The following is a 27,207-nucleotide window of genomic DNA, read 5'->3' as shown; positions in this document are numbered from 1 at the left end:
CGCAAGACACCAGGGATATAGTCCTTACCCGCAAGACTCCAGGGATATAGTCCTTACCCGCAAGACTCCAGGGATATAGTCCTTACCCGCAAGACTCCAGGGATATTGTCCTTACCCGCAAGACACCAGGGATATAGTCCTTACCCGCAAGACACCAGGGATATAGTCCTTACCCGCAAGACACCAGGGATAAAGTCCTTACCCGCAAGACACCAGGGATAAAATCCTTACCCGCAAGACACCAGGGATATAGTCCTTACCCGCAAGACACCAGGGATATAGTCCTTACCCGCAAGACACCAGGGATATAGTCCTTACCCGCAAGACACCAGGGATATAGTCCTTACCCGCAAGACACCAGGGATATAGTCCTTACCCGCAAGACTCCAGGGATATAGTCCTTACCCGCAAGACTACAGGGATATAGTCCTTACCCGCAAGACTCCAGGGATATAGTCCTTACCCGCAAGACACCAGGGATATAGTCCTTACCCGCAAGACACCAGGGATAAAGTCCTTACCCGCAAGACTCCAGGGATATAGTCCTTACCCGCAAGACTCCAGGGATATTGTCCTTACCCGCAAGACACCAGGGATATAGTCCTTACCCGCAAGACACCAGGGATATAGTCCTTACCCGCAAGACACCAGGGATAAAGTCCTTACCCGCAAGACACCAGGGATAAAATCCTTACCCGCAAGACACCAGGGATATAGTCCTTACCCGCAAGACACCAGGGATATAGTCCTTACCCGCAAAACACCAGGGATAAAATCCTTATCCGCAAGACACCAGGGATATAGTCCTTACCCGCAAGACACCAGGGATATAGTCCTTACCCGCAAGACACCAGGGATAAAGTCCTTACCCGCAAGACACCAGGGATAAAATCCTTACCCACAAGACACCAGGGATATAGTCCTTACCCGCAAGACACCAGGGATATAGTCCTTACCCGCAAGACACCAGGGATATAGTCCTTACCCGCAAGACTCCAGGGATATAGTCCTTACCCGCAAGACTCCAGGGATATAGTCCTTACCCGCAAGACTCCAGGGATATTGTCCTTACCCGCAAGACACCAGGGATATAGTCCTTACCCGCAAGACACCAGGGATATAGTCCTTACCCGCAAGACACCAGGGATAAAGTCCTTACCCGCAAGACACCAGGGATAAAATCCTTACCCACAAGACACCAGGGATATAGTCCTTACCCGCAAGACACCAGGGATATAGTCCTTACCCGCAAGACACCAGGGATATAGTCCTTACCCGCAAGACTCCAGGGATATAGTCCTTACCCGCAAGACTCCAGGGATATAGTCCTTACCCGCAAGACTCCAGGGATATTGTCCTTACCCGCAAGACACCAGGGATATAGTCCTTACCCGCAAGACACCAGGGATATAGTCCTTACCCGCAAGACACCAGGGATAAAGTCCTTACCCGCAAGACACCAGGGATAAAATCCTTACCCACAAGACACCAGGGATATAGTCCTTACCCGCAAGACACCAGGGATATAGTCCTTACCCGCAAGACACCAGGGATATAGTCCTTACCCGCAAGACACCAGGGATATAGTCCTTACCCGCAAGACACCAGGGATATAGTCCTTACCCGCAAGACTCCAGGGATATAGTCCTTACCCGCAAGACTCCAGGGATATAGTCCTTACCCACAAGACTCCAGGGATATAGTCCTTACCCGCAAGACTCCAGGGATATAGTCCTTACCCGCAAGACTCCAGGGATATTGTCCTTACCCGCAAGACACCAGGGATATAGTCCTTACCCGCAAGACTCCAGGGATATTGTCCTTACCCGCAAGACTCCAGGGATATAGTCTTATCCACAATAAGCAAGTGCAGCTCTTACAATCACAATAGGGAGGAATAGCAGAGACTCTAGTGCGGCTCACTGTATAGCGCTCGTGCCGCTCACTGTATAGCGCTCGTGCCGCTCACTGTATAGCGCTCGTGCCGCTCACTGTATAGCGCTCGTGCGGCTCACTGTATAGCGCTCGTGTGGCTCACTGTATAGAACTCGTGTGGCTCACCGTATAGCGCTCGTGCGGCTCACTGTATAGCGCTCGTGCGGCTCACCGTATAGAACTCGTGCGGCTCACTGTATAGCGCTCGTGCGGCTCACCGTATAGCGCTCGTGCGGCTCACCGTATAGCGCTCGTGTGGCTCACTGTATAGCGCTCGTGTGGCTCACTGTATAGCGCTCGTGTGGCTCACCGTATAGAACTCGTGCGGCTCACTGTATAGAACTCGTGCGGCTCACTGTATAGCGCTCGTGCCGCTCACTGTATAGCGCTCGTGCCGCTCACTGTATAGAACTCGTGCGGCTCACTGTATAGCGCTCGTGCCGCTCACTGTATAGCGCTCGTGCGGCTCACTGTATAGCGCTCGTGCGGCTCACTGTATAGAACTCGTGCGGCTCACTGTATAGCGCTCGTGCCGCTCACTGTATAGCGCTCGTGCCGCTCACTGTATAGAACTCGTGCGGCTCACTGTATAGAACTCGTGTGGCTCACTGTATAGCGCTCGTGCGGCTCACTGTATAGAACTCGTGTGGCTCACTGTATAGCGCTCGTGCGGCTCATTGTATAGCGCTCGTGCCGCTCATTGTATAGCGCTCGTGCGGCTCATTGTATAACGCTCGTGTGGCTCACTGTATAGCGCTCGTGCGGCTCATTGTATAGCGCTCGTGCCGCTCACTGTATAGCGCTCGTGCGGCTCACTGTATAGCGCTCGTGCGGCTCACTGTATAGCGCTCGTGCGGCTCATTGTATAGCGCTCGTGCCGCTCACTGTATAGCGCTCGTGTGGCTCACTGTATAGCGCTCGTGCGGCTCATTGTATAACGCTCGTGCCGCTCATTGTATAGCGCTCGTGCGGCTCATTGTATAGCGCTCGTGCCGCTCACTGTATAGCGCTCGTGTGGCTCACTGTATAGCGCTCGTGTGGCTCATTGTATAGCGCTCGTGCGGCTCATTGTATAACGCTCGTGCCGCTCATTGTATAGCGCTCGTGTGGCTCACTGTATAGCGCTCGTGCCGCTCATTGTATAGCGCTCGTGCCGCTCACTGTATAGCGCTCGTGCCGCTCACTGTATAGCGCTCGTGCGGCTCACTGTATAGCGCTCGTGCCGCTCACTGTATAGCGCTCGTGTGGCTCACTGTATAGCGCTCGTGCGGCTCATTGTATAACGCTCGTGCCGCTCATTGTATAGCGCTCGTGCGGCTCATTGTATAGCGCTCGTGCCGCTCACTGTATAGCGCTCGTGCCGCTCACTGTATAGCGCTCGTGTGGCTCACTGTATAGCGCTCGTGTGGCTCATTGTATAGCGCTCGTGCGGCTCATTGTATAACGCTCGTGCCGCTCATTGTATAGCGCTCGTGCCGCTCACTGTATAGCGCTCGTGCCGCTCACTGTATAGAACTCGTGTGGCTCACTGTATAGCGCTCGTGCGGCTCACTGTATAGAACTCGTGTGGCTCACTGTATAGCGCTCGTGCCGCTCACTGTATAGCGCTTGTGCCGCTCACTGTATAGAACTCGTGTGGCTCACTGTATAGCGCTCGTGCGGCTCACTGTATAGAACTCGTGTGGCTCACTGTATAGCGCTCGTGCCGCTCACTGTATAGCGCTCGTGCCGCTCACTGTATAGAACTCGTGCGGCTCACTGTATAGAACTCGTGTGGCTCACTGTATAGCGCTCGTGCCGCTCACTGTATAGAACTCGTGCGGCTCACTGTATAGCGCTCGTGCCGCTCACTGTATAGCGCTCGTGCCGCTCACTGTATAGAACTCGTGCGGCTCACTGTATAGCGCTCGTGCCGCTCACTGTATAGCGCTCGTGCCGCTCACTGTATAGAACTCGTGTGGCTCACTGTATAGCGCTCGTGCCGCTCACTGTATAGCGCTCGTGCCGCTCACTGTATAGAACTCGTGCGGCTCACTGTATAGCGCTCGTGCCGCTCACTGTATAGCGCTCGTGCCGCTCACTGTATAGAACTCGTGTGGCTCACTGTATAGCGCTCGTGCCGCTCACTGTATAGAACTCGTGTGGCTCACTGTATAGCGCTCGTGCCGCTCACTGTATAGAACTCGTGCGGCTCACTGTATAGCGCTCGTGCCGCTCACTGTATAGCGCTCGTGCCGCTCACTGTATAGAACTCGTGCGGCTCACTGTATAGCGCTCGTGCGGCTCACTGTATAGCGCTCGTGCCGCTCACTGTATAGCGCTCGTGCCGCTCACTGTATAGCGCTCGTGCGGCTCACTGTATAGAACTCGTGCGGCTCACTGTATAGCGCTCGTGCGGCTCACTGTATAGCGCTCGTGCCGCTCACTGTATAGCGCTCGTGCCGCTCACTGTATAGAACTCGTGCGGCTCACTGTATAGAACTCGTGTGGCTCACTGTATAGCGCTCGTGCGGCTCACTGTATAGAACTCGTGTGGCTCACTGTATAGCGCTCGTGCGGCTCATTGTATAGCGCTCGTGCCGCTCACTGTATAGCGCTCGTGCCGCTCACTGTATAGCGCTCGTGCGGCTCACTGTATAGCGCTCGTGCCGCTCACTGTATAGCGCTCGTGCGGCTCATTGTATAACGCTCGTGCGGCTCATTGTATAGCGCTCGTGCGGCTCATTGTATAGCGCTCGTGCCGCTCACTGTATAGCGCTCGTGCCGCTCACTGTATAGCGCTCGTGTGGCTCACTGTATAGCGCTCGTGTGGCTCATTGTATAGCGCTCGTGCGGCTCATTGTATAACGCTCGTGCCGCTCATTGTATAGCGCTCGTGTGGCTCACTGTATAGCGCTCGTGCGGCTCATTGTATAACGCTCGTGTGGCTCACTGTATAGCGCTCGTGCCGCTCACTGTATAGCGCTCGTGCCGCTCACTGTATAGCGCTCGTGCGGCTCATTGTATAACGCTCGTGTGGCTCACTGTATAGCGCCCGTGCTGCTCAGAGCCAACATGACCGGACCCCAGCGGCGGCGGCAGCTCACAGCACAATGGGAACCTCTCTCCCCACTATCGAACAAAAGACAAATTTTGGGAAAATAAAATCTGCTGAGATGCAGCGAGATCCTGCTGGATGACCTTAAAGGGGCGGCCTGGGACTTACATATCGATAATCTGTCTTTAGGATAGGTCATCAATATCAGATCGATTGATGATTAGGAGGGTGTCATACCATTCCCCTGATGGTAAATGTTGGGGGAGGGAAGGATAGGGCTGTTCGATTTCAATATGCCTGATCCTATTATTCCCGGGGGAGATCAGCTGGCGGCAGAGATGTCTGTCGGTTGGTTATTCCCTCAGATACAGAGCACATGCCCGAGTATGCGGGGACGGCGGAGGATGGCAGCAGAGGGTACGGTCAGCCGTACGCCAATCCTAGGTCTTGGAGGCATCACATGCATGCGGCCTGATGGCAGGGGTAGCGCCTGGTGACCCTTCTACCATAGGAAGTGGGGTACACAGCCTCAACTGCTGCAGAACCTCTACAATAGAGGGGGAGGGCTTCATCACTGGGAACAGCTACTGACTGATATATGGAATGTAGCGCCCCCTGCTTGCCATGCCTATAGTTTACAGAAAGTGACTATGTAATTCCAGAGGATGAGGGGCGCACACGGTGACCCCAAAAGCTCGTCCGACACATAAATCTCCCAATATAGCGCTACAGTCAGTGTGAACTGTGACGTGCAGCAGTGGTGTATGACTCCAAGCTGTGGCTCGGCAGGGATGCTGGGGGCAGTAGTTTTCACCATCTGGAGGGGCCGCAGGTTGGAAACCCCTGATATAAGTGCAGACAGTCAGGAGATGGAGCAGGAGCCGGTGTCATGGCGGCCGGTCGGCGGTGGACCAGGCTCCATGTCTACCAGTAGAGAGGGAGTCTTTCCAGTAAAGGCCGCGCTGGCTCCCGCAGACGCCAGCTGTGTGTACAGCCTGCGCTTTGTCTGGGGCTTTGCAGGGATTTCCCAGCAACTAAACAACTGTGAAAATATCCAGGGAGTGAAGGGGAGCACGGTCCTTATTAACTCATTCTATGCTGGGTATAGGAGAGACGGACAGATATACTGGGGTCACCACAACAAGCCCCTTCTGTGCAGATATCAGAGCTGGGCCGGCGGCCATATTGCCCTGCTAGTGGGCAGTAAAGCAATGGGCACTACTAGATGGGACCTCCCGGGTGAAGATCCACAGGGGGCGCCCTCCACAGAACCCCACTCATACACCATAGTGTTGTCCGTGGAGGCCGGAGCTGGTAGAGATCATTCATGAAATGTGGCAGGCTTTTTTCCCAGAAGGGTCTGTTCACACGCACAGGTCCGATCAGGATTACCGCGGGTGTTTCGTATCGCATCCACATGTGGTGTAAAAAAGCTCCAAGGACTTATGTTCATACAATGCAAAAAAAATAATAATAAAAACCCCGAAAGAATGAAAGCGCGCAACGTCCTTGTGGAGAACGCAAGAGAAGGTCATACAGCGGAGCGGTCAGGAGAAGGGCGTCCTCATATACACGAAGGCCGAGATCAGACGAGCTCTGTCCTCCTCCAGACTCCTCAGGACCCCCCCATCTTCCTCCAGGAACCCCCCCCCCCATCTTCCTGCAGGGCCCCCCTCCGTCTTCTTCCAGGGCCCCCCCTCAGTCCTCCTCCAGGAACCCCCCTCCGCCCTCCTCCAGGAACCCCCCTCCGTCCTCCTCCAGGGCCCCCCCTCCGTCCTCCTCCAGGAAACCAACCCTATCTTCCTCCAGGGCCCCCCTCCGCCTTCTTCCAGGAACCCCCTTCCCGTCTTCCTCCAGGGCCCCCCTCCGTCTTCCTCCAGGAACCCCCCCCATTTTCCTCCAGGGCCCCCCTCCGTCCTCCTCCAGGAAACCCCCCCACCTTCCTCCAGGAACCCACCTCCGTCCTCCTCCAGGGCCCCCCCCTCGTTTTCCTCCAAGCCCCCCCCCCCATCTTCCTCCAGGGCCCTCCCTCCATCTTCCTCTAGCCCCCCCATCTTCCTCCAGGCCCCCCCCCGTCCTTCTTCCAGGGACCCGCTCCGCCTTCCTCCAGCCCCCCCCCTCTGTCTTCCTCCAGGAAACCCCCCCTCCATCTTCCTCCAGGAATCCCCCTCTGTCTTCCTCCAGTAACCCCCCCCCTCGTTTTCCTCCAAGGCCCCCTTCCGTCTTCCTCCAGGGCCCCCCTTCCGTCTTCCTCCAGGGCCCCCCAGTATTCCTCCAGGGCCCCCCAGTATTCCTCCAGGGCCCCCCTCCCGTCTTCCTCCAGGGCCCCCCTCCATCTTCCTCCAGGCTCCCCCCCCGTCCTCCTCCAGGAACCCACCTCCATCCTCCTCCAGGGCCCCCCCCCTCATTTTCCTCCAAGACCCCCCCCCCCAACGTCTTCCTCCAGGGCCCCCCTCCATCTTCCTCTAGGCCCCCCCCCTCGTCCTTCTTCCAGGGACCCACTCCGCCTTCCTCCAGGAACCCCCCTCCCGTCTTCCTCCAGGGCCCCCCTCCCGTCTTCCTCCAGGGCCCCCCTTCCATCCTCCTCCAGGAACCCCCCCCCATCTTCCTCCTGGAACCCCGCTCCGTCCTCCTCCAGGAACCCCCCTCCACCTTCCTCCAGGGCCCACCCCCCCCTCGTTTTCCTCCAAGGCCCCCCTTCCGTTTTCCTCCAGCGCCCCCTTCCGTCTTCCTCCAGGTCCCCCCCCGCTCTTCTTCCAGGGACCCCCCCAGCCTTCCTCCAGGCCCCCCCCCCATTTTCCTCCAGCCCCCCCCGCCTTTCTTCAGGCGCCCCCCCCCCCGTTTTCCTACAGGCTACCCCCCGCCTTCCCCTTCCTCCAGGCTACCCCCCTCCCCGTTTTCCTCCAGGCCCCCCCCCCGCCTTCCTCTAGTCTCCTCTGTCTGTGTCTGACAAGGATCGAGCATGCTGAAATCAAACATGCCCGATCTGTGTTTCCCGGACACCGGCTATAGGGGGGAGATGTGAGACCCCAAAATACACATTCCTAGCTCTGCTCTCATTGGAACTGTTGGGTTTGGACACAGTTCTCATATTTATGGGCATCTCCAGAATTTCCCTGGAGTTTCCCTTTAATCTGGTAATGGAAGTGTTCTCAGATCTAGACCACAGATGCCACCAACCTGGCAGACAGCACAGAGTATTTCAGGAGCGATCCCTCCATGGCTGTCAGATTCATGCATTCCATAAACCCTTATAGCTGGAGGGATTCGGCCATGAACGGCTCGGCCGTCCGCTGACATTTTGGGTGCCCCGTCTCGTTTCCATCGGGCGGGGGAGGGGTGGGAGCGCTCCGTCTCTTCGCCGCCGGCTTGCAGAACATTTTAAGGTGCGGTGTTCTGTGTTTCCAGCTTGTAGGACAGGGAAGAAAACTGCTGAGTCTACGCTCTGGATTCTGGACGGCGTCCCAGGCCGGGAGCGCGGCACGTCCCGCACCCCCCGCACGTCCCGCACCCCCCGCAGCCGATCCAGCAGCTCGGATCTCGATAAGTCGCCCCCCCCCATCCTTTACCAGATGCTCCTGTGAACGTCTGTATATTCATCCCCCAGTAAATCCCCCTCAGCCGTGACAATATTTATTATACAGATATCTCCCCAAATCCCACAAGAGAGGAGCACGAGGGCGGAGCGGCTGCCAGACCCCACGTTCATTTCCCAGGCACTGTGATCAGTCTCGCTGAATTATTTCTGTTTACTCTTCCTTGCGATGGATGGAAGGAATGCAGCTCTTGTGGTTTTACTTTGATCGCAGCATAAAAGTGCAAAAGCGTAAAAGTGCTGGAGCCAGGAGATCTTGCCGGTCTCCAACTTGGGTGATGTGACCTTAAAGGGGCAGTCCACAACTAAGACCATGATGATCGGCCTCAGGATAGGCGGCCACAGATATCACATCTGTGGGGGTCCCACACCTGGGACCTCCACTATCAGCTGTGGCCGCTGGAAGTACACAGTGTACAGAGCAGAAATACTGCACCACGTACTGGACGTTCTCGGTACTGCAGCTCAGATCACAATTCAATAGGAGCAAAGCTGCAGTACCGAGAACAGCCACTAAACGGTGTATAGAGCAGTGCGACTCTGGCTCCGTACACAAACAGCTGATTGGTGGAAGTGCCGGGTCCCACCTGATCTGATACCAACAGGTACCCACTGTATCTGGATGTGCCCCCTGCACTGATAAATACAGGTACCCCTTGTATCTGGATGTGACCCCCCGCACTGATAACGACAGGTACCCCCTGTATCTGGATATGCCCCCTGCACTGATAACGACAGGTACCCCTTGTATCTGGATGTGACCCCCCGCACTGATAACGACAGGTACCCCCTGTATCTGGATATGCCCCCTGAACTGATAACGACAGGTACCCTTTGTATCTGGATGTGACCCCTGCACTGATAAATACAGGTACCCCTTGTATCTGGATGTGACCCCCCGCACTGATAACGACAGGTACCCCCTGTATCTGGATATGCCCCCTGAACTGATAATGACAGGTACCCTTTGTATCTGGATGTGACCCCCCGCACTGATAACGACAGGTACCCCCTGTATCTGGATATGCCCCCTGCACTGATAACGACAGATACCCCCCTTTATCTGGATGTGCCCCCTGCACTGATAACGACAGGTACCCCTTGTATCTGGATGTGACCCCCCGCACTGATAACGACAGGTACCCCCTGTATCTGGATGTGCCCCTTGCACTGATAACGACAGGTACCCTTTGTATCTGGATGTGCCCCCTGCACTGATAACGACAGGTACCCCCTGTATCTGGATGTGACCCCCCGCACTGATAACGACAGGTACCCCCTGTATCTGGATATGCCCCCTGCACTGATAACGACAGGTACCCTTTGTATCTGGATGTGCCCCCTGCACTGATAACGACAGGTACACCCTGTATCTGGATGTCCCCATTGCACTGATAACTACAGGTACCCCCCTTTATCTGGATGTGCCCCCCGCACTGATAACGACAGGTACCCCCTGTATCTGGATATGCCCCCTGCACTGATAACAACAGATACCCCGCTTTATCTGGATGTGCCCCCTGCACTGATAACGACAGGTACCCCCTGTATCTGGATATGCCCCCTGCACTGATAACGACAGGTACCCTTTGTATCTGGATGTGACCCCCCCGCACTGATAAGGACAGGTACCCCCTGCATCTGGATGTGACCCCCCACACTGATAACGACAGGTACCCCCTGTATCTGGATGTGCCCCCTGCACTGATAACGACAGGTACCCTTTGTATCTGGATGTGCCCCCTGCACTGATAACGACAGGTACCCCCTGTATCTGGATGTGACCCCCCACACTGATAACGACAGGTACCCCCTGTATCTGGATGTGCCCCCTGCACTGATAACGACAGGTACCCTTTGTATCTGGATGTGCCCCCTGCACTGATAACGACAGGTACCCCCTGTATCTGGATGTGACCCCCCGAACTGATAACGACAGATACCCCCTGTATCTGGATGTGCCCCCTGCACTGATAACGACAGGTACCCTTTGTATCTGGATGTGCCCCCTGCACTGATAACGACAGGTACCCCCTGTATCTGGATGTGACCCCCCGCACTGATAACTACAGGTACCCCCTGTATCTGGATGTGCCCCCTGCACTGATAACGACAGGTACCCTTTGTATCTGGATGTGCCCCCCGCACTGATAACGACAGGTACCCCCTGTATCTGGATGTGCCCCCCGCACTGATAACTACAGGTACCCCCTGTATCTGGATGTGCCCCCTGCACTGATAACGACAGGTACCCTTTGTATCTGGATGTGCCCCCTGCACTGATAACGACAGGTACCCCCTGTATCTGGATGTGACCCCCCGCACTGATAACTACAGGTACCCCCTGTATCTGGATGTGCCCCCTGCACTGATAACGACAGGTACCCTTTGTATCTGGATGTGACCCCCCGCACTGATAACTACAGGTACCCCCTGTATCTGGATGTGCCCCCCGCACTGATAACGACAGGTACCCCCTGTATCTGGATGTGCCCCCCGCACTGATAACGACAGGTACCCCCTGTATCTGGATGTGCCCCCTGCACTGATAACGACAGGTACCCTTTGTATCTGGATGTGCCCCCTGCACTGATAACGACAGGTACCCCCTGTATCTGGATGTGACCCCCCGCACTGATAACTACAGGTACCCCCTGTATCTGGATGTGCCCCCTGCACTGATAACGACAGGTACCCTTTGTATCTGGATGTGCCCCCCGCACTGATAACGACAGCTACCCCCTGTATCTGGATGTGACCCCCCGCACTGATAACTACAGGTACCCCCCTTTATCTGGATATGCCCCCCGCACTGATAACTACAGGTACCCCCCTTTATCTGGATGTCCCCTCCGCACTGATAACGGCAGGTACCCCTTGTATCTGGATGTCCCCACTGCACTGATAACTACAGGTACCCCCCTTTATCTGGATGTGCCCCCCGCACTGATAACGACTTCACCTGCCATTATTTCCTCTAGTATGGTGGCAATGCATCCTGGGAAACAAGAATGCTAATGAGGTCTCCTCCAGTGTCTCACTTGTGCCACCTATGGGTAGCTGCCATGTAAGTGCAGGTCCTTTCTCTGGTAGATAGGGCTACATAGTGCGAAGAGCTGAAACACCCAGCAGCACAGAGGATGTCAGGAGAGGAGTGTGCTGATCGCCTGGGAGGTCACAGAGGTAGTGGAGGGAGCAAGCACAGAGTATTTCAGGAGATTTTGGTACTGCTCTGGATACCTGTGCGGTACATACAATGCAGTCGCTCCTCGTGGGTGATTACAGGAGTCACCACGCGTTTCTCTCCGTTTTGTCTGTATACAGCACAGTGGTTATAGACGTGCTCACTGCTCCAGGTCACCCCAGGACACGTGACCTCTGAGCCGCCTCATGCTATAAAGGGATGGAAATAAAAAGGGGCTGATGGGCAGGGAAGACAAGAAGCGCAGCCCCCTATGCCTTAAAAGGGGGCTCTGACCGCACTGACCGCACATCTCGTGATCAATACCATTTATTTTCCTTCTCTTTAAGGCTGCAGTAAAAGGTCATGAAGACGACCATTGACCATCGGCCCTATGGGGATGGACGGGGGGTCACAGAGCAGCCCCCCGCCCTGACAGACTGCTCAGCCATGTATGCTACATTTCCTAATGTACGACCCCTTGGTCAGAGCGGCGACGACCAGCAAATCGCCGGGGGCCACGAACTGTTTCATCTGGAGAATATATTTCACAGTTTTTTTGATTCTGACCTTTCTGTTTTAATTCCACGATATTCTCAAGATCTCGGCTCGCTGTCACTATGAAAACATTCCCGTAGAGATCCTGATAGTGTTCACCTGACACAGCTGCCCCGATACACTGTCACGAGCCGAGCGCCTCTGTGAGCGTTCCCAGTCCCTGAGGGCCAGCGGCGTTCCCAGTCCCTGAGGGCCAGCGGCGTTCCCAGTCCCTGAGGGCCAGCGGCGTTCCCAGTCCCTGACAACAAGCGGCATTCCCAGTCCCTGAGGGCCAGCGGCGTTCCCAGTCCCTGAGGGCCAACGGCGTTCCCAGTCCCTGAGGGCCAGCGGCGTTCCCAGTCCCTGAGGGCCAGCGGCGTTCCCAGTCCCTGAGGGCCAGCGGCGTTCCCTGTCCCTGCGGCATTCCCAGTCCCTGAGTGCCAGCGGCGTTCCCAGTCCCTGAGGGCCAGCGGCGTTCCCAGTCCCTGAGGGCCAGCGGTGCTCCCAGTCCCTGAGGGCCAGCGGCGCTCCCAGTCCCTGAGGGTCAGCGGCGTTCCCAGTCCCTGAGGGCCAGCGGCGTTCCCAGTCCCTGACAACAAGCGGCGTTCCCAGTCCCTGAGGGCCAGCGGCATTCCCAGTCCCTGAGGGTCAGCGGCGTTCCCAGTCCCTGAGGGCCAGCGGCGTTCCCAGTCCCTGAGGGCCAGCGGCGTTCCCAGTCCCTGAGGGCCAGCGGCGTTCCCAGTCCCTGAGGGCCAGCGGCGTTCCCAGTCCCTGAGGGCCAGCGGCGTTCCCAGTCCCTGCGGCATTCCCAGTCCCTGAGGGCCAGCGGCATTCCCAGTCCCTGAGGGCCAGCGGCGTTCCCAGTCCCTGAGGAACAGTGGCGTTCCCAGTCCCTGAGGGCCAGCGGCGTTCCCAGTCCCTGAGGGCCAGCGGCGTTCCCAGTCCCTGAGGGCCAGCGGCGTTCCCAGTCCCTGAGGGCCAATGGCGTTCCCAGTCCCTGAGGGCCAGCGGCGTTCCCAGTCCCTGAGTGCCAGCGGCGTTCCCAGTCCCTGACAACAAGCGGTGTTCCCAGTCCCTGAGGGCCAGCGGCGTTCCCAGTCCCTGACAACAAGCGGCGTTCCCAGTCCCTGACAACAAGCGGCATTCCCAGTCCCTGACAACAAGCGGCATTCCCAGTCCCTGACAACAAGCGGCATTCCCAGTCCCTGCGGCATTCCCAGTCCCTGAGTGCCAGCGGCGTTCCCAGTCCCTGACAACAAGCGGCGTTCCCAGTCCCTGAGTGCCAGCGGCGTTCCCAGTCCCTGCGGCATTCCCAGTCCCTGAGGGCCAGCGACGTTCCCAGTCCCTGACAACAAGCGGCGTTCCCAGTCCCTGAGTGCCAGCGGCGTTCCCAGTCCCTGAGGGCCAACGGCGTTCCCAGTCCCTGAGGGCCAGCGGCGTTCCCAGTCCCTGAGTGCCAGCGGCGTTCCCAGTCCCTGACAACAAGCGGCGTTCCCAGTCCCTGAGTGCCAGCGGCGTTCCCAGTCCCTGACAACAAGCGGCATTCCCAGTCCCTGAGGGCCAGCGGCGTTCCCAGTCCCTGAGGGCCAGCGGCGTTCCCAGTCCCTGAGGGCCAGCGGCGTTGCCAGTTCCTGAGGGCCAGCGGAGTTCCCAGTCCCTGAGGGCCAGCGGCGTTCCCAGTCCCTGACAACAAGCGGCGTTCCCAGTCCCTGACAACAAGCGGCGTTCCCAGTCCCTGACAACAAGCGGCGTTCCCAGTCCCTGACAACAAGCGGCGTTCCCAGTCCCTGCGGCATTCCCAGTCCCTGAGGGCCAGCGGCATTCCCAGTCCCTGAGGGTCAGCGGCGTTCCCAGTCCCTGAGGGCCAGCGGCGTTCCCAGTCCCTGAGGGCCAGCGGCGTTCCCAGTCCCTGAGGGCCAGCGGCGTTCCCAGTCCCTGAGGGCCAGCGGCGTTCCCAGTCCCTGCGGCATTCCCAGTCCCTGAGGGCCAGCGGCATTCCCAGTCCCTGAGGGCCAGCGGCGTTCCCAGTCCCTGAGGAACAGTGGCGTTCCCAGTCCCTGAGGGCCAGCGGCGTTCCCAGTCCCTGAGGGCCAGCGGCGTTCCCAGTCCCTGAGGGCCAGCGGCGTTCCCAGTCCCTGAGGGCCAATGGCGTTCCCAGTCCCTGAGGGCCAGCGGCGTTCCCAGTCCCTGAGTGCCAGCGGCGTTCCCAGTCCCTGACAACAAGCGGCGTTCCCAGTCCCTGAGGGCCAGCGGCGTTCCCAGTCCCTGACAACAAGCGGCGTTCCCAGTCCCTGACAACAAGCGGCATTCCCAGTCCCTGACAACAAGCGGCATTCCCAGTCCCTGACAACAAGCGGCATTCCCAGTCCCTGCGGCATTCCCAGTCCCTGAGTGCCAGCGGCGTTCCCAGTCCCTGACAACAAGCGGCGTTCCCAGTCCCTGACAACAAGCGGCGTTCCCAGTCCCTGAGTGCCAGCGGCGTTCCCAGTCCCTGCGGCATTCCCAGTCCCTGAGGGCCAGCGACGTTCCCAGTCCCTGACAACAAGCGGCGTTCCCAGTCCCTGAGTGCCAGCGGCGTTCCCAGTCCCTGAGGGCCAGCGGCGTTCCCAGTCCCTGAGTGCCAGCGGCGTTCCCAGTCCCTGAGTGCCAGCGGCGTTCCCAGTCCCTGACAACAAGTGGCGTTCCCAGTCCCTGAGTGCCAGCGGCGTTCCCAGTCCCTGACAACAAGCGGCATTCCCAGTCCCTGAGGGCCAGCGGCGTTCCCAGTCCCTGACAACAAGCGGCGTTCCCAGTCCCTGAGTGCCAGCGGCGTTCCCAGTCCCTGAGGGCCAACGGCGTTCCCAGTCCCTGAGGGCCAGCGGCGTTCTCAGTCCCTGACAACAAGCGGCGTTCCCAGTCCCTGACAACAAGCGGCGTTCCCAGTCCCTGAGGGCCAGCGGCGTTCCCAGTCCCTGAGGGCCAGCGGCGTTCCCAGTCCCTGAGGGCCAGCGGCGTTGCCAGTTCCTGAGGGCCAGCGGAGTTCCCAGTCCCTGAGGGCCAGCGGCGTTCCCAGTCCCTGACAACAAGCGGCGTTCCCAGTCCCTGACAACAAGCGGCGTTCCCAGTCCCTGACAACAAGCGGCGTTCCCAGTCCCTGACAACAAGCGGCGTTCCCAGTCCCTGCGGCATTCCCAGTCCCTGAGTGCCAGCGGCGTTCCCAGTCCCTGACAACAAGTGCCGTTCCCAGACAATTATCAGCCAATTGAGTAATGAATGAGACACAGCTGAGGGTCTGTCACAATAGTATCCAGTCTAAACAATCCTTTGTGAGCAAAAATCCCCAGCTTTCCTGATATGGTTTGTTACAGTGTATCAGTGCAGGTTGCTTCTTTATCTGCAAAATGGTTACAAATGGGGGGAGGTGAATGGATCAGGAGCCAAAAGTGGCAAGAGAACCCCCAGAAGTCTCAGAATGCAGCAAACTATCAGGATTGTCTACACTGGATGCAACTGTAACAGACCCTCAGCTGCGTCTTATTCCATGTGCAATCAATGGGCTGATAATTGTCACCTGCACCGATACATTGTAGCAAACTATCAGGCCAGCTGATGTACGTATCTCACAGGGGATTGTCTGGACTGGGTACAATGGTAACGGACCCTCACTCTCTGGGGTCAGGATGAGGATTAGAGACCCCGCTGTAGACCCGCAGGTACAGTCACAGGTAGGCGGCACAGGTAGGGTTAACGGGGGACGGTGAGAAGTCGGTGGAGCTGGCGGGTGACCAGGATCATTTCCCCGAACATGTAACCCCGGGATCTGAAGACGCTGTAAACAGGAGCGTTACACAAGAACGGCCTTTGTTCTCTGCGGTTGGAGCAGGATTTATTGCAACCTTCATAAAATCGCTGAATGTTCCTGAAACGCCCGAGTCCTGTAATTCCCAGGTCACCGTACAACGGGCAGAACCAGCGGAGCCGGGTCCTAGGGGCCCAAACATGGAGCCAAGTCACCTACTGGGGGTCACAGCCATAGAGCCGGGGGCCAGGTCCTCTACTGATCACAGACACAGCCGGGGTCTCCGGCTTCCCTGCACTGGTCCTCTGAAATCCACCTCCTGCTCACCAAAAAGTTCTTTCCAGCCACCATGCTTTACACTGCAGCTATGGTCCATTTGGATACTGCTATAACATGGGAGTCCAGCTTCACTGCACTTGTTATAGGGGTCAGAGGTCATCTGAAAACAACCTCCAGCACATTGAAAGTTCTGTCCATCCCCCATGCTTTACACTGCAGCTATTATCCATTTGGATACTGCTATAAAATGTGACTGCAGCTTCACTTCACTGGTTATCGGGTCTTAGGTAGTCTGAAAACCTCCAGTCACCACTATAGTCTGTCCATCCCTCATGCTTTACACTGCAACTATGTACCACTTGGATACTACTATAATCTGCGACTGCGGCTTCACTGCACTGGTTATCGGGGCCAGAGATGGTCTGAAGTCCTCGGCTACCAAACACATTAGTCAGCTCTCTACCCAAACTCCCATACATGTGTTAGGGGAGCGCGGCCTGAACAACATGAGGGTCCTGCAGCAAAATCAAACTGCAGACCCTAATCCACCCCCCACCCGACATCATCTGTCCGGGGAGAGCCGGGGGCCCCCCATACACAACAAGACTGTCAGCTGATCCTGCTGATATAGGTGGGGGTCGGAAAACTATAGTCTAATGTATATTGGGGTCTTTAGTCTGCTGCTTTGCCCACCCCCATGCTTTACACTGCAGCAACATTTCATTTGGATATCACAATATTCTGTGACTTCTGCTTCGCTGCACTGGTTATTGGGGTCTAAGGTCGTCTGAAATCCACCTCCTGCTCATCAAAAGCTGCTCTACGTTTCCCCTATGCTTTACACTGCAGCTCTCCTTATTTATACTGGCTGATGTTTAATTAGCAAACTACTGATTTCCAAAATTTGATGTCAAAGCCCTTTGAGATATTTAACAATCCCCCAGGACACTTGTTTAATGGAGCCTTAGGGCCTCAAAAGCATAGGCTGCTTCTTTCTCCATCCTCCATGCTTTACACTGCTGCCATTATCAGAGACTCTTAACTTGGCTGCATTGATTGTTGGAGTCTGAGGTTGTCTGAAAACCCTCAGAAGCTCAGTCCATCCCCCATGCTCTACACTGCAGCTATGTTCTATTTGGACACAGCTATTATTAATGACTCCAACTTATCGGCATTGTGTATAGGACGCAGAACTCTTCTGGAATATACCAATTTTCTCATCAGAGGTCCATACTACTGCTTCAACCCCCCCCCCCCATGCTCTACACTGCAGCTCTGACTGTTTAGATTGTCTGCTTTCAGGAATGGGGGAGGAAGCATTCATAAAGGACACACTAATCCACTCTTAAAGGAGAAGTCACCCCAGGGTGAAAAAAAAATCATACATCAAAGCAGAAATATGAAATATTTAATGGTGTTGCTCAGTCTTAGATAAACATGGTTGCTTCTAAAAACTGCGCCACTTCTGACTACAGGTTGGTTGTGGTACTGCAACTCATCTCCCATATCACCGGTGAGATGTAGTGGCCGACACAACCCTCGGGCAGCCATGTTTTTCTCGTTCTGGACAACCCCTTTAACTGCACTGGTTTCACTTACTGCTCAACTCGGGGGGACAGGAAGAGTTTGGGGAACACCTGCGTCGCTTCTGCGTCTTCAAAGCTGACGGAGAGCAGAGCCACGTCTTCTCCTGGGTCCTCACTGGCGTCCTGAAGGAATAAGAAAGAAAGGTCGTCACCGGCGCCGAAATAATGATCGTGTTATTAATCATCGTTCTACGACGCGCCATCTAATATATCAGCCCTAGACCGCTGCCATGGTCTTATACCGGACGGTCATGGCTTTATAAATGGAAAATAAGTTATAAAGTAGCCCATTCCACTTGTAAAGAGTCCAGGGGGCGGAGCCAGTCTCCTGTAGTCCTGGCATCACAATGCAGCTGCAGTGGCATCTGGTGCAGCATCTGTGCAGGGCGCATCTACCAGCTGCCATTACACAGGGTGCAATTTCAGGATGACCTGACTCCAGAGGAGGCCGGGACCGCCCCATTGACTATTCACTGGTAGTGTTTCTCATTATTGATTCCCCAAGGCCGACTTCAGAGAGAGATTATATCCAGTCTCACACTATGGCGGTAGGATAATGGTAACGGGTTCCCTGTAATTGACCCATATCACCCACCATACGGTGATGACGAGGAGGGGTCATTCCTGCTTTGCTATAACACTATACATACATTTGCTTCATTAGGTTAGTGAGCACAAAAGGTTAAATAGCCCCTCAGTTACACCAGTATCAGACCACTGACCTGATCCGATAACCTGAGATAAATCCTGGAAGATAAGCTACCTCGTCCACACCGGGACATAACGACACAATAAGGGCGGGTATGAGGAGAATGCGGCGTCTGCTGCGGCTCTGGGATGAGGGCGGACATCGCAGTGCAACCCACCAGACACCCCAGTGCAGCCCACCAGACTCCGCCAGTACAGCCCACCAGACAACCCAGTGCAGCCCACCAGACAACCCAGTGCAGCCCACCAGACAACCCAGTGCAGCCCACCAGACAACCCAGTGCAGCCCACCAGACAACCCAGTGCAGCCCACCAGACAACCCAGTGCAGCCCACCAGACACCCCAGTGCAGCCCACCAGACTCCGCCAGTACAGCCCACCAGACAACCCAGTGCAGCCCACCAGACAACCCACTGCAGCCCACCAGACAACCCACTGCAGCCCACCAGACACCCGGTAGTCCCCCGTGTAATATGGCAGCAGGTCTGTATGCGAGGTAAGAGGGAGGCAGCACAACCAGGAAAGCTCTCAGTGTATATGCAGCATGCCCATAGAGGTTATGGCCTCCGCCAGGGAGGTACTGCACATACGAATCAGCAGGGTGCACCTCCTACAGGGCAGGGGGAGCCTCTCCTACAGGGCAGGGGGCGCCTCTCCTACAGGGCAGGGGGCGCCTCTCCTACAGGGCAGGGGGCGCCTCTCCTACAGGGCAGGGGGCGCCTCTCCTACAGGGCAGGGGGCGCCTCTCCTACAGGGCAGGGAGCGCCTCTCCTACAGGGCAGGGAGCGCCTCTCCTACAGGGCAGGGAGCGCCTCTCCTACAGGGCAGGGGGCGCCTCTCCTACAGGGCAGGGGGCGCCTCTCCAACAGGGCAGGGAGCGCCTCTCCTACAGGGCAGGGAGCGCCTCTCCTACAGGGCAGGGAGCGCCTCTCCTACAGAGCAGGGAGCGCCTCACCTACAGGGCAGGGAGCGCCTCACCTACAGGGCAGGGAGCGCCTCACCTACAGGGCAGGGAGCGCCTCACCTACAGGGCAGGGAGCGCCTCACCTACAGGGCAGGGAGCGCCTCACCTACGGGAAGGGAGCGCCTCCTACAGGGCAGGGGGCGCCTCTCCTACAGGGCAGGGGGTGCCTCTGCTACAGGGCAGGGGGCGCCTCTCCTACAGGGCAGGCGGCGCCTCTCCTACAGGGCAGGGAGCGCCTCTCCTACAGGGCAGGGAGAGCCTTCTACAGGGCAGGGAACCTCTCCTACAGGGCAGGGAGAGCCTTCTACAGGGCAGGGAACCTCTCCTACAGGGCAGGGGGCGCCTCTACTACAGGGCAGGGTGCCCCCACTACAGGGCAGGGAGCGTCCACTACAGGGCAGGGAGCGCCTCACCTACAGGGCAGGGAGCGCCTCACCTACGGGAAGGGAGCGCCTCCTACAGGGCAGGGGGCGCCTCTCCTACAGGGCAGGGGGCGCCTCTGCTACAGGGCAGGGGGCGCCTCTGCTACAGGGCAGGGGGCGCCTCTCCTACAGGACAGGGAGCGCCTCTCCTACAGGACAGGGAGCGCCTCTTCTACAGGGCAGGGGGCGCCTCTCCTACAGGGCAGGGGGCGCCTCTCCTACAGGGCAGGGGGCGCCTCTCCTACAGGGCAGGGGGCGCCTCTCCTACAGGGCAGGGGGCGCCTCTCCTACAGGGCAGGGAGTGCCTCTCCTACAGGGCAGAGGACGCCTCTCCTACAGGGCAGGGAGTGCCTCTCCTACAGGGAAGGGGACGCCTCTCCTACAGGGCAGGGAGCGCCTCTCCTACAGGGCAGGGGGCGCCTCTCCTACAGGGCAGGGAGCGCCTCTCCTACAGGACAGGGAGAGCCTCTCCTACAGGACAGGGAGCGCCTCTCCTACAGGGCAGAGGACGCCTCTCCTACAGGGCAGGGAGCGCCTCTCCTACAGGGCAGGGAGCGCCTCTCCTACAGGGCAGGGAGCGCCTCTCCTACAGGGCAGGGAGCGCCTCTCCTACAGGGCAGGGAGCGCCTCTCCTACAGGGCAGGGAGCGCCTCTCCTACAGGGCAGGGAGCGCCTCTCCTACAGGGCAGGGGGCGCCTCTCCTACAGGGCAGGGAGCGCCTCTCCTACAGGGCAGGGGGAGCCTCTGCTACAGGGCAGGGGGCGCCTCTCCTACAGGACAGGGAGCGCCTCTCCTACAGGACAGGGAGCGCCTCTTCTACAGGGCAGGGGGCGCCTCTCCTACAGGGCAGGGGGCGCCTCTCCTACAGGGCAGGGGGCGCCTCTCCTACAGGGCAGGGGGCGCCTCTCCTACAGGGCAGGGGGCGCCTCTCCTACAGGGCAGAGGACGCCTCTCCTACAGGGCAGGGAGTGCCTCTCCTACAGGGAAGGGGACGCCTCTCCTACAGGGCAGGGAGCGCCTCTCCTACAGGGCAGGGGGCGCCTCTCCTACAGGGCAGGGAGCGCCTCTCCTACAGGACAGGGAGAGCCTCTCCTACAGGACAGGGAGCGCCTCTCCTACAGGGCAGAGGACGCCTCTCCTACAGGGCAGGGAGCGCCTCTCCTACAGGGCAGGGAGCGCCTCTCCTACAGGGCAGGGAGCGCCTCTCCTACAGGGCAGGGAGCGCCTCTCCTACAGGGCAGGGAGCGCCTCTCCTACAGGGCAGGGAGCGCCTCTCCTACAGGGCAGGGAGCGCCTCTCCTACAGGGCAGGGGGCGCCTCTCCTACAGGGCAGGGAGCGCCTCTCCTACAGGGCAGGGAGCGCCTCTCCTACAGGGCAGGGGGAGCCTCTCCTACAGGGCAGGGGGCGCCTCTCCTACAGGGCAGGGGGCGCCTCTCCTACAGGGCAGGGGGCGCCTCTCCTACAGGGCAGGGGGCGCCTCTCCTACAGGGCAGGGGGCGCCTCTCCTACAGGGCAGGGGGCGCCTCTCCTACAGGTCAGGGGGCGCCTCTCCTACAGGGCAGGGGGCGCCTCTCCTACAGGGCAGGGGGAGCCTCTCCTACAGGGCAGGGGGAGCCTCTCCTACAGGGCAGGGGGAGCCTCTCCTACAGGGCAGGGGGAGCCTCTCCTACAGGGCAGGGGGAGCCTCTCCTACAGGGCAGGGAGCGCCTCTCCTACAGGGCAGGGAGCGCCTCTCCTACAGGGCAGGGAGCGCCTCTCCTACAGGGCAGGGAGCGCCTCTCCTACAGGGCAGGGAGCGCCTCTCCTACAGGGCAGGGGGAGCCTCTCCTACAGGGCAGGGGGCGCCTCTCCTACAGGGCAGGGAGCGCCTCTCCTACAGGGCAGGGGGAGCCTCTCCTACAGGGCAGGGGGCGCCTCTCCTACAGGGCAGGGGGCACCTCTCCTACAGGGCAGGGAGCGCCTCTCCTACAGGGCAGGGGGAGCCTCTCCTACAGGGCAGGGGGCGCCTCTCCTACAGGGCAGGGGGCGCCTCTCCTACAGGGCAGGGAGCGCCTCTCCTACAGGGCAGGGGGAGCCTCTCCTACAGGGCAGGGAGCGCCTCTCCTACAGGGCAGGGAGCGCCTCTCCTACAGGGCAGGGAGCGCCTCTCCTACAGGGCAGGGAGCGCCTCTCCTACAGGGCAGGGGGAGCCTCTCCTACAGGGCAGGGGGCGCCTCTCCTACAGGGCAGGGGGCGCCTCTCCTACAGGGCAGGGGGCGCCTCTCCTACAGGGCAGGGAGCGCCTCTCCTACAGGGCAGGGGGCACCTCTCCTACAGGGCAGAGGACGCCTCTCCTACAGGGCAGGGAGCGCCTCTCCTACAGGGAAGGGGACGCCTCTCCTACAGGGCAGGGAGCGCCTCTCCTACAGGGCAGGGGGCGCCTCTTCTACAGGGCAGGGAGCGCCTCTCCTACAGGACAGGGAGAGCCTCTCCTACAGGACAGGGAGTGCCTCTCCTACAGGGCAGGGGACGCCTCTCCTACAGGGCAGGGGACGCCTCTCCTACAGGGCAGGGGACGCCTCTCCTACAGGGCAGAGGACGCCTCTCCTACAGGGCAGGGAGCGCCTCTCCTACAGGGCAGGGAGCGCCTCTCCTACAGGGCAGGGAGCGCCTCTCCTACAGGGCAGGGAGCGCCTCTCCTACAGGGCAGGGAGCGCCTCTCCTACAGGGCAGGGAGCGCCTCTCCTACAGGGCAGGGGGCGCCTCTCCTACAGGGCAGGGGGCGCCTCTCCTACAGGGCAGGGGGCGCCTCTCCTACAGGGCAGGGGGCGCCTCTCCTACAGGGCAGGGAGCGCCTCTCCTACAGGGCAGGGGGAGCCTCTCCTACAGGGCAGGGGGAGCCTCTCCTACAGGGCAGGGGGAGCCTCTCCTACAGGGCAGGGGGAGCCTCTCCTACAGGGCAGGGGGAGCCTCTCCTACAGGGCAGGGGGAGCCTCTCCTACAGGGCAGGGAGCGCCTCTCCTACAGGGCAGGGAGCGCCTCTCCTACAGGGCAGGGAGCGCCTCTCCTACAGGGCAGGGGGAGCCTCTCCTACAGGGCAGGGGGCGCCTCTCCTACAGGGCAGGGGGCGCCTCTCCTACAGGGCAGGGAGCGCCTCTCCTACAGGGCAGGGGGAGCCTCTCCTACAGGGCAGGGAGCGCCTCTCCTACAGGGCAGGGGGAGCCTCTCCTACAGGGCAGGGGGCGCCTCTCCTACAGGGCAGGGGGCGCCTCTCCTACAGGGCAGGGGGCGCCTCTCCTACAGGGCAGGGAGCGCCTCTCCTACAGGGCAGGGGGAGCCTCTCCTACAGGGCAGGGGGCACCTCTCCTACAGGGCAGGGAGCGCCTCTCCTACAGGGCAGGGGGAGCCTCTCCTACAGGGCAGGGGGAGCCTCTCCTACAGGGCAGGGAGCGCCTCTCCTACAGGGCAGGGGGAGCCTCTCCTACAGGGCAGGGAGCGCCTCTCCTACAGGGCAGGGAGCGCCTCTCCTACAGGGCAGGGGGCGCCTCTCCTACAGGGCAGGGAGCGCCTCTCCTACAGGGCAGGGGGCGCCTCTCCTACAGGGCAGGGGGCGCCTCTCCTACAGGGCAGGGGGCGCCTCTCCTACAGGGCAGGGAGCGCCTCTCCTACAGGGCAGGGGGAGCCTCTCCTACAGGGCAGGGGGCGCCTCTCCTACAGGGCAGGGAGCGCCTCTCCTACAGGGCAGGGGGAGCCTCTCCTACAGGGCAGGGGGAGCCTCTCCTACAGGGCAGGGGGAGCCTCTCCTACAGGGCAGGGGGAGCCTCTCCTACAGGGCAGGGGGAGCCTCTCCTACAGGGCAGGGAGCGCCTCCCATAAAGTGGGTCACCTCAAAAAACAAAAAAACAAAAACTCATATCACACTAAGTGTCAGACATGAAATTCATCTCACCGGACGCTGCTCACATGAAGGAGAATTAAAAACTTTTAAAACTTTATGGAAGTGTTCAGAGGGGACGGAAAATCCGCAGTATATAATGTGGACTTCACTTCTGCCGGGAGCACAGACCACAGATCTGCGGCCAAACCAGTAACGGATGGAAATTATCCCCAATGTAGATCTAACCCAAGAGACTGACACATTGTGCTGCACCTAGTGTGAGGTCAGGGGGGCGGAGCATGACTAGGATATCCACTGTCATGCTCCGCCTCCCTGACTCTGCACTGCCTATAACACTGTGTCTCAGCCCTGCCAGGAGATTTACACCCATCTTTCCAAAATTGCCAGAGAAAGGATGCTTGGCAAAGACAAAAAGAAGTGTCACTTCTCCGGACCCTGGCTGCTCTGATATCCCACCCTTCAGTCACGTTTTCTCGCAGCCAATCAGGGCCCTCGGTGTCCCAGTAACTCTATGCAGGGGATGTCATCACTTCCGGTCTGATGTGAGTAGCAGCAGTTCGGGGAGGTAACATTTCTTTCTTCCTTTCTTTTTCCGTCTATTTCCTCTGGTCATTTTGGAATAAAGGGTGGAAAACCCCTTTAAAGTGGGCGTGTGATTAGAAAAAATCCCTCCTGGGGCAGTGGTAGAAATCTGAAAACCCTGGAGATTTATGGAAATTCCTTTCCAAGTACATGTAGTGTTGGGTAGCTGAAGAGCTGCCTCCCCTCTCGCAGCACGCAGTCTCAGATACACACTGCAGCTGCGTCTCCCTCCTCCCTCTCTCCCCTTTTATATTTAGCCATTCCCCTTCTCCATCATGGTACATGCTAGCAGATACTTGGGCAGCGAAGTAAGCGGTCAGCCAGCCCCCTGTTCACACAAAACTAGTGATGAGCCCCCACAGGACACTTTCCCCTGTATCAAACCGGAGCTGCCGGGATCGGCACCGGTATCTGGGTCCGTCTGGATGACCCCTTTAAAGGAATGAGGTCTCAGCCCTGTGATTACACCCGTCAGGATATTAACTAAGAGGCAAAGTCAAATAAATCGGGGGTAGGTCGTATTAAAAATAAAGCTGAAACAGCAAATCCCGTCCGCGCTCCGGGGAAAAGTCGACATCCTCAGCAATAAAATGAGAGCGAGCGCCAAACCTACCAAAAGTTTATTGACCCACTGAGGTCCTGACACGTTTCCCACCTTCACGGCTCTATATTTAGACCTGGCAGGACTGAGAGGTTTACGTAGAGTTACACGACCGGACGGACGGGCGCGGCACAGATCAGGGAGTCCGGATCGGGGGCTTCTCAGCTCCAGGTCACTAGCTCCTCAGTATTGCACCAGTCATCTGACTGCAGGGTAGACCCCTTAGCTCATGACTTTTAGAGGGGTCTCAAGACTAGAGCTAAATGCAGTTTCCATCTTCCGACCGTCCTGACATTTACCTGTTTGGCCCCATTAGGGCAGCGCTCTGATCCGCGGCTCCAGCTCAGCTGCATTGTCTATTGGGGCCTGAGGTAGTCTGAAATGTCCACCATTAGGGCAGGTGCAGACCACCGTAATCTGTGTGATCCCACAAAACATCAGATCGGACCAATGTTAGTCTACGGGGCCATGAACATGTCTGATTTTTTTCTTCGAACAGAGCAGCTCGCAATCGTAGCAGGTCTGAGTTAGATCAGATATTCGGAGCGCACTCGGCCGTCTGCCCCGGCCATTAGTCCCAGTAGAAAATGAGGGATCCTCTGGGCAAATGTCAGAGAGGGGACAACACTATGGCAAAATTACAGACTTAAGGACGACTTTGGAGCGCTGTAGGCATAACCATGCCACTCTTTCTAGACCCCCTTTACACACCAGCCTATCCCTTTTTCGTGCCACACAATCCTTTCCAGACTACTCCCCTTTATCCCTTTTTCAGACCACATCCCCCTTTTTCAGACCACATCCCCCCTTTTCAGACCACATCCCCCCTTTTCAGACCACATCCCCCCTTTTCAGACCACATCCCCCTTTTCAGACCACATCCCCCCTTTTCAGACCACATCCCCCCTTTTCAGACCACATCCCCCCTTTTCAGACCACATCCCCCCTTTTCAGACCACATCCCCCTTTTTCAGACCGCACACCAATTTTCAGATTACATCCCCCTTTTTCAGACCAAACCCCATTTTCAGACTGTTCCCCTTTTTTCAGACCACGACCCCCTTTATAAGACCACATCCCCCTTTTTCCAGACCATGTCCCCCTTTTTCAGACCTTTCCCTATTAACGCTCGATTCCTGCTGATTGAAAGTGATGCCCGGGGCTCGGAGTCAAGGTGAAAAAAAAAAAAAAAACTTATGGGGAGCGCGTATTTGAAACATCTGAGTGATACCCTACGTTACTGCCAACCCTTCCAGGAGTCTGGGAGGTCTCAATTTCTCCTGGATGTTCCTGGACAGCTGAAAAGTGTCCCCTATAAGGAGAGGTAATGGCCCCACTTTTGGGTGGAAAGGTGATGACCATACTTTTGGGTGGTAAGGTGATGGCCCTACTTTTGGGTGGAAAGGTGATGGCCCTACTTTTGGGTGGAAAGGTGATGGCCCCACTTTTGGGTGGAAAGGTGATGGCCCTACTTTTGGGTGGAAAGGTGATGGCCCCACTTTTGGGTGGAAAGGTGATGGCCCTACTTTTGGGTGGAAAGGTGATGGCCCTACTTTTGGGTGGAAAGGTGATGGCCCCACTTTTGGGTGGAAAGGTGATGGTCCCACTTTTGGGTGGAAAGGTAATGGTCCCACTTTTGGGTGGAAAGGTGATGGCCCTACTTTTGGGTGGAAAGGTGATGGCCCCACTTTTGGGTGGAAAGGTGATGGCCCCACTTTTGGGTGGAAAGGTGATGGCCCCACTTTCGGGTGGCTCGTCATATGGTTTCCCTCATAGTATATATGCAATAATGGAGCTGAAAGGGGTGAAAAGCTTCCAGATAAAAAAAAAGACACAGAATGTTGTAAATTTGGTGACAGATTCTTTCAAAGCTCTTAAAAAAAATCCTCCTTGATCAAAGGACAACGAGAAAAAACACCAAAGTGTCCCGATGTTGATGGTGCGGAGGCTGCGGGCAGCGCCTCTCCCATCCCCGGGATCAGAGCTAGTAATGGAAGGCTTTATCCCCCGCACGGCATCACTCAGGACGCGCTCATCACGGGGGGATTAAGCTCCTATCTGCTCCTCTATAAGTGTCAATTATCCGATCACAACCTGGCACCTTAAATCCCGGCTGCTGGTGGC

The 27,207-nt window shown here is 58.0% G+C and overlaps 1 protein-coding gene across 1 annotated transcript in view; it reads right to left on the bottom strand.

Moving 5' to 3' along the window:
* Positions 1-27,207, bottom strand: part of BABAM2 (BRISC and BRCA1 A complex member 2) — a 234,677-nt gene that overhangs the window by 153,354 nt on the left and 54,116 nt on the right. Inside the window, exon 7 of the mRNA XM_073671771.1 lies at positions 17,942-18,051. Within this exon, the coding sequence (XP_073527872.1) occupies positions 17,942-18,051 (110 nt within the window). The remainder of the gene's footprint in view (positions 1-17,941; positions 18,052-27,207) is intronic.

This window comes from Phyllobates terribilis, unplaced genomic scaffold, assembly GCF_046119375.1.
Source record: "Phyllobates terribilis strain yellow unplaced genomic scaffold, ASM4611937v1 Scaffold_3__8_contigs__length_932513732, whole genome shotgun sequence".
NCBI lineage: Eukaryota > Metazoa > Chordata > Amphibia > Anura > Dendrobatidae > Phyllobates > Phyllobates terribilis.
Note: the sequence above shows the minus strand (reverse complement) of the source record. Positions and strands in the feature narration are given on the sequence as shown.